The 252-nt window shown below is 67.9% G+C and overlaps 1 protein-coding gene across 1 annotated transcript in view; it reads left to right on the top strand.

The window, feature by feature from the left end:
- Nucleotides 1–3: 3 nt before the first annotated feature.
- The window catches only part of LAMTOR1 (late endosomal/lysosomal adaptor, MAPK and MTOR activator 1), a gene marked incomplete at its 5' end in the record, with an annotated part of 3,608 nt that continues 3,359 nt past the window's right edge, over nucleotides 4–252 (top strand). The window contains one exon of the mRNA XM_009694774.1: nucleotides 4–86. Within this exon, the coding sequence (XP_009693076.1) occupies nucleotides 4–86 (83 nt within the window). The remainder of the gene's footprint in view (nucleotides 87–252) is intronic.

Raw genomic sequence — 252 nt, 5'->3', positions numbered from 1 at the left:
GGAGCGGAGCAGAGCTACCACAACCTCCCGTCGGCGCGCACCGATGAGCAGGCCATGCTGTCCTCCATCCTCGCCAAAACGGCCATGTGAGCCTTGTCCCATAACAGCTTCCTTGCTGCAGCACAGCGGGGCGGGCGGGACATCTAGGGGACCAGTGATGACCACAGGACGTGCCATGGCAGCCTCGCCGGGGGTCTGCCTGGCCCGGTCCCTCTGCCCAGGACCGGCTGGAGGGGCCAAGCGGGAGGGGGA

Source organism: Cariama cristata, unplaced genomic scaffold, assembly GCF_000690535.1.
Source record: "Cariama cristata isolate BGI_N322 unplaced genomic scaffold, ASM69053v1 scaffold24602, whole genome shotgun sequence".
NCBI classification, from domain to species: Eukaryota; Metazoa; Chordata; class Aves; order Cariamiformes; family Cariamidae; genus Cariama; species Cariama cristata.
This window is presented reverse-complemented; position numbering and strand designations above follow the sequence as displayed.